This window comes from Perkinsus marinus, assembly GCF_000006405.1.
Source record: "Perkinsus marinus ATCC 50983 genomic scaffold scf_1104296953394, whole genome shotgun sequence".
In the NCBI taxonomy this organism is placed as follows: Eukaryota; Perkinsozoa; order Perkinsida; family Perkinsidae; genus Perkinsus; species Perkinsus marinus.
In genome coordinates, this window is record NW_003208467.1 from 1 (window position 1) to 3,695 (window position 3,695).

The following is a 3,695-nucleotide window of genomic DNA, read 5'->3' on the forward strand; positions in this document are numbered from 1 at the left end:
CGAGTTCAGAAACTCAACTGAATACCATCCCTTTTTATATTCAAACACGAAATAGAGTTCCAGAATTGCTGCCGGAATCAAAACCCGCTTCCCTCAATCGCGAACCCTCGAGATGACGGAAATCAATGACGTAAGATTTCACCAAATCCCATGTGAAATCGTCGTCTCGTCATTCCACGTAATACAGGAGGAACTTCACTTAGTAGATATCTAGGCTGTTTCGCGCTGCGCATAGCACTAGTCAGGATTACGTGAAATCCAGCGCGTAGAATTTCGTGAAACTCGAAAAAATGAATTTCGGCTATACTAAAAATCATTCTTAATTTCTATTCCTAAATTTTTCTGAGTTTCTGTGATTTTTGAATGACAGATTTTAAAACAAAATTAACGCTATGTTCTTGATCAGCACGTTATCCTCAATAGGACCAGCTATTCAGCATACTTCGGGAGTTTATCCCATAATTTTCGTACATATTTGCCACCCGTGCTCGCCAACTCACTGCCACTAGTACATTCGGTAATATTCGACAATTGCGTATCTATACGATAAAAACTATTGCATGTTGTTGTGCGGCCACAGTTGAAAATAGCGTCAAACTACATGAATAAAGTGCAATTGAGTTTCACCCACAATACGTATGAAACTTCCTTTCTCATGCCTAGTATCGCAATTACTTTCATCTGCTGAGGCGTCACTCACCCTGGCACCAGCCCTGGACCCACCCAAAGGACCTGATTACATATCTCGCCCGAGCATATCTTAAGTTCACGCGCCCAAGATACACAATAGGTCCAATACGAAGCCATCAGCGAAACACAATCTCACACGAGCCTGTTCGCTTCAGAACGACATCCTTGCCCAATAATAGCTCGTCCATAGGCTGCGACTCACGGTCTCTAAAATCGATATTTCTGTTTTAGTAGTATAAATAAATGCTCAGCATTAAATGTTGTACCATCGCCACACATGTTCATAGCTGCGGTACACCTTCAGATCAATTCTCATCAATCTCGAAAAATAATTTTTCAAGATTTTTTGTCAATTTTTCGAAAATTCACACCTACACTACAGGTGAATCGGTAGATACGCTATATCAGGGAGTACACCACTCGCAGAAGAGGGACCACAACACAAACACAGTATTGGAAAATACTCACAGTCTACTCAACAAGCTCGTGAGAATAAAAAATTCCGATGAGATTTCGGAAAAGTAGTGTAAACTTGTGTTTACTTCTGCAACAAGTTGTATGTAAATTTTCATAATGCAGTTTCGAAAACTCTCGAGCTCAGCAAACATACGTAATTTTTCATAATGCAGTTTCGAAAACTCTCGAGCTCAGCAAACATACGTAATTTTTCATAATGCAGTTTCGAAAACTCTCGAGTTCAGCAAACATACGTAAATTTTCATAATGCAGTTTCGAAAACTCTCGAGTTCAGCAAACATACGTAAATTTTCATCATGCAGTTTCGAAAACTCTCGAGTTCAGCAAACATACGTAATTTTTCATAATGCAGTTTCGAAAACTCTCGAGTTCAGCAAACATACGTAAATTTTCATAATGCAGTTTCGAAAACTCTCGAGTTCAGCAAACATACGTAAATTTTCATAATGCAGTTTCGAAAACTCTCGAGTTCAGCAAACATATGTAAATTTCCATACTGTAGTTGGGGAAATTCCCGGAGGAAACGGAATAGGTCGACTCACCCGTCCACAGCGAATTCTGACGTCGTGCTTCCCACGCCCTTCGGAGACCTTCCTATGATTGGAGAATCTCTACCTTCATAAAGTTGGAAAGAAAATATTCTCAGGTTTACGCGCAACCGAATAAGAGACATTTATCTTCAAATATTCAACAGCAACAACAACAATAATAATAACAACAACATCAACAACAACAACAACAACAATAACAACAACAATAAATCTTTAAATATTCAACAACAATAACAACCACAACAACGACAACAACAAATCTTTAAATATTCAATAACAACAACCTTACCTCCAACTCCACTACCCCTCCCATCCCAGAACCCACCATATCCAATTCTACGAATCTGCTGCCAATACCATTATCACCCCCAACAACTTCATTTTCCCCTTACTCTATTATTCGAAAATCTTCGCTGTGCGGCGTTGCATCGGTATTGACCTCTCGCGGCATCCAAAACCTCTTCAGCGAGTTCATACGAAAGATACCACCCCTTCTTCGCAGATTCGTCTTCCGCCATCCACGAGGAAAAATTACATAATCGATCACGTGATCGATTTCACCCCACACTAAACTCAAGCATGTTTATCCTCTCTAGGTATCTTTCGAAACGGCGGACAATCGTAATTTATAGCAACGGACGACGACAAGCTACTTTTCTTACTCTACATAGAGGAGTCATTTTACAACAACAACAACAACAACAACAACGACGGCGATCTGATCTTCAGTGTTTTGATAATTTCGTGGCGAATATGAATAATTTCGTACAGTTCAATTGAGTTACAATGCGGTGTAATTTACGTAAAAGTTGGTATACGAAAACTTCAACCTTTTTTGCACGCATGTACATAACCACCATCATAATCGTCACAAGATATACTTCAGAGCCTCCATTTGCGCCCTATTGAGATTTTCCGGAAATTCGACCTCAAAACAAACGATTAAATTTCCGAATTTTCCGGGCTCCTTCGAAATCGGCATCCCCGCATTTGACACAATCTCGCGACTCCCAGGCTTGATCATATGGTCCACTTTCAACCTGAGGCGTTAAAAAGTCCCCAATACGGAATAATTTACCCATCTATAATCGTTACCTTCTAGTAGAACCTGCTAATGTAGGGACGTCGATCTCGAAACCAGTGAGAGCTTCCTTCAGCGTCACTTTCTTCTTGTACGTTAAATCAGAACTAAAATATGCGATATGAAAATTGCAAGGAAAACGAGAAAATTTTTTATGGCTTTCTAAATATGTGTATTCCAACTCTCAGTGCGAGGTGAAAATATGCACATAATCAACTACAAGTGTTAGTAACAATATGAAAATCGCGGGGGGAATTTCGACAAATTTATTCTTGTGAATCATCTCGCAATTGTGGGTGAATTCCCATCATTAAAAAGGAAATTCCCCAGCAGTAAAACTGCGAGCAAAAACATCAAAAATATATTATTCTTTCCTCAACGCTTTTACAGAAATTTTTTCCCTGCAGAAGATAGATAGTAGTTAGATAGATAGAGATAGTTCTAACCAATTCTTAAAACGTCCGAGGTGATTAATTCCGAATTCCCAACGATTATACCCACTTTACTACTACTACCCGCATCGTTCAAACAGTGGATGCTCTTTCTCCCGAATAACAAATGCCACATCCTGGCATCTCCCACTGCACCCAAGCTCGTCTCCTTCCCCACCGAACGTTATCTTCGTGCCTGCCACAAAAATCACAAATAAACGAAAAAAATTCAAAAAAAATTTTCCGATCTGAATTTTCCTGATTTCGGCAGGGGAAAAAATTTTTCAAGATAAAAAATTAATTTTGAGACACAAAAAAATTGTCAAAAAACGAAGGGAAATTCTCAAACATAATTTTTCTGCTCCAACGAGAATTTTCCACAAGAGAATCGACACACAAAAAATACCAAAAATTTCACCAAAATATCTACACAACTATCATGTTGAATTTCTCGTAATTTTCACT

At 39.0% G+C, this 3,695-nt stretch overlaps 1 protein-coding gene across 1 annotated transcript; it reads right to left on the bottom strand.

Moving 5' to 3' along the window:
• Positions 1-2,586: 2,586 nt before the first annotated feature.
• Positions 2,587-3,426, bottom strand: Pmar_PMAR025381 (heat shock 40 kDa protein, putative; the record flags this gene model as incomplete). The annotated part of the gene is made up of 3 exons (XM_002776454.1): positions 2,587-2,758; positions 2,814-2,906; positions 3,315-3,426. Coding segments are annotated over 3 exons (377 nt in total), but the record flags the coding sequence as incomplete, so codon positions are not given.
• Positions 3,427-3,695: the final 269 nt, after the last annotated feature.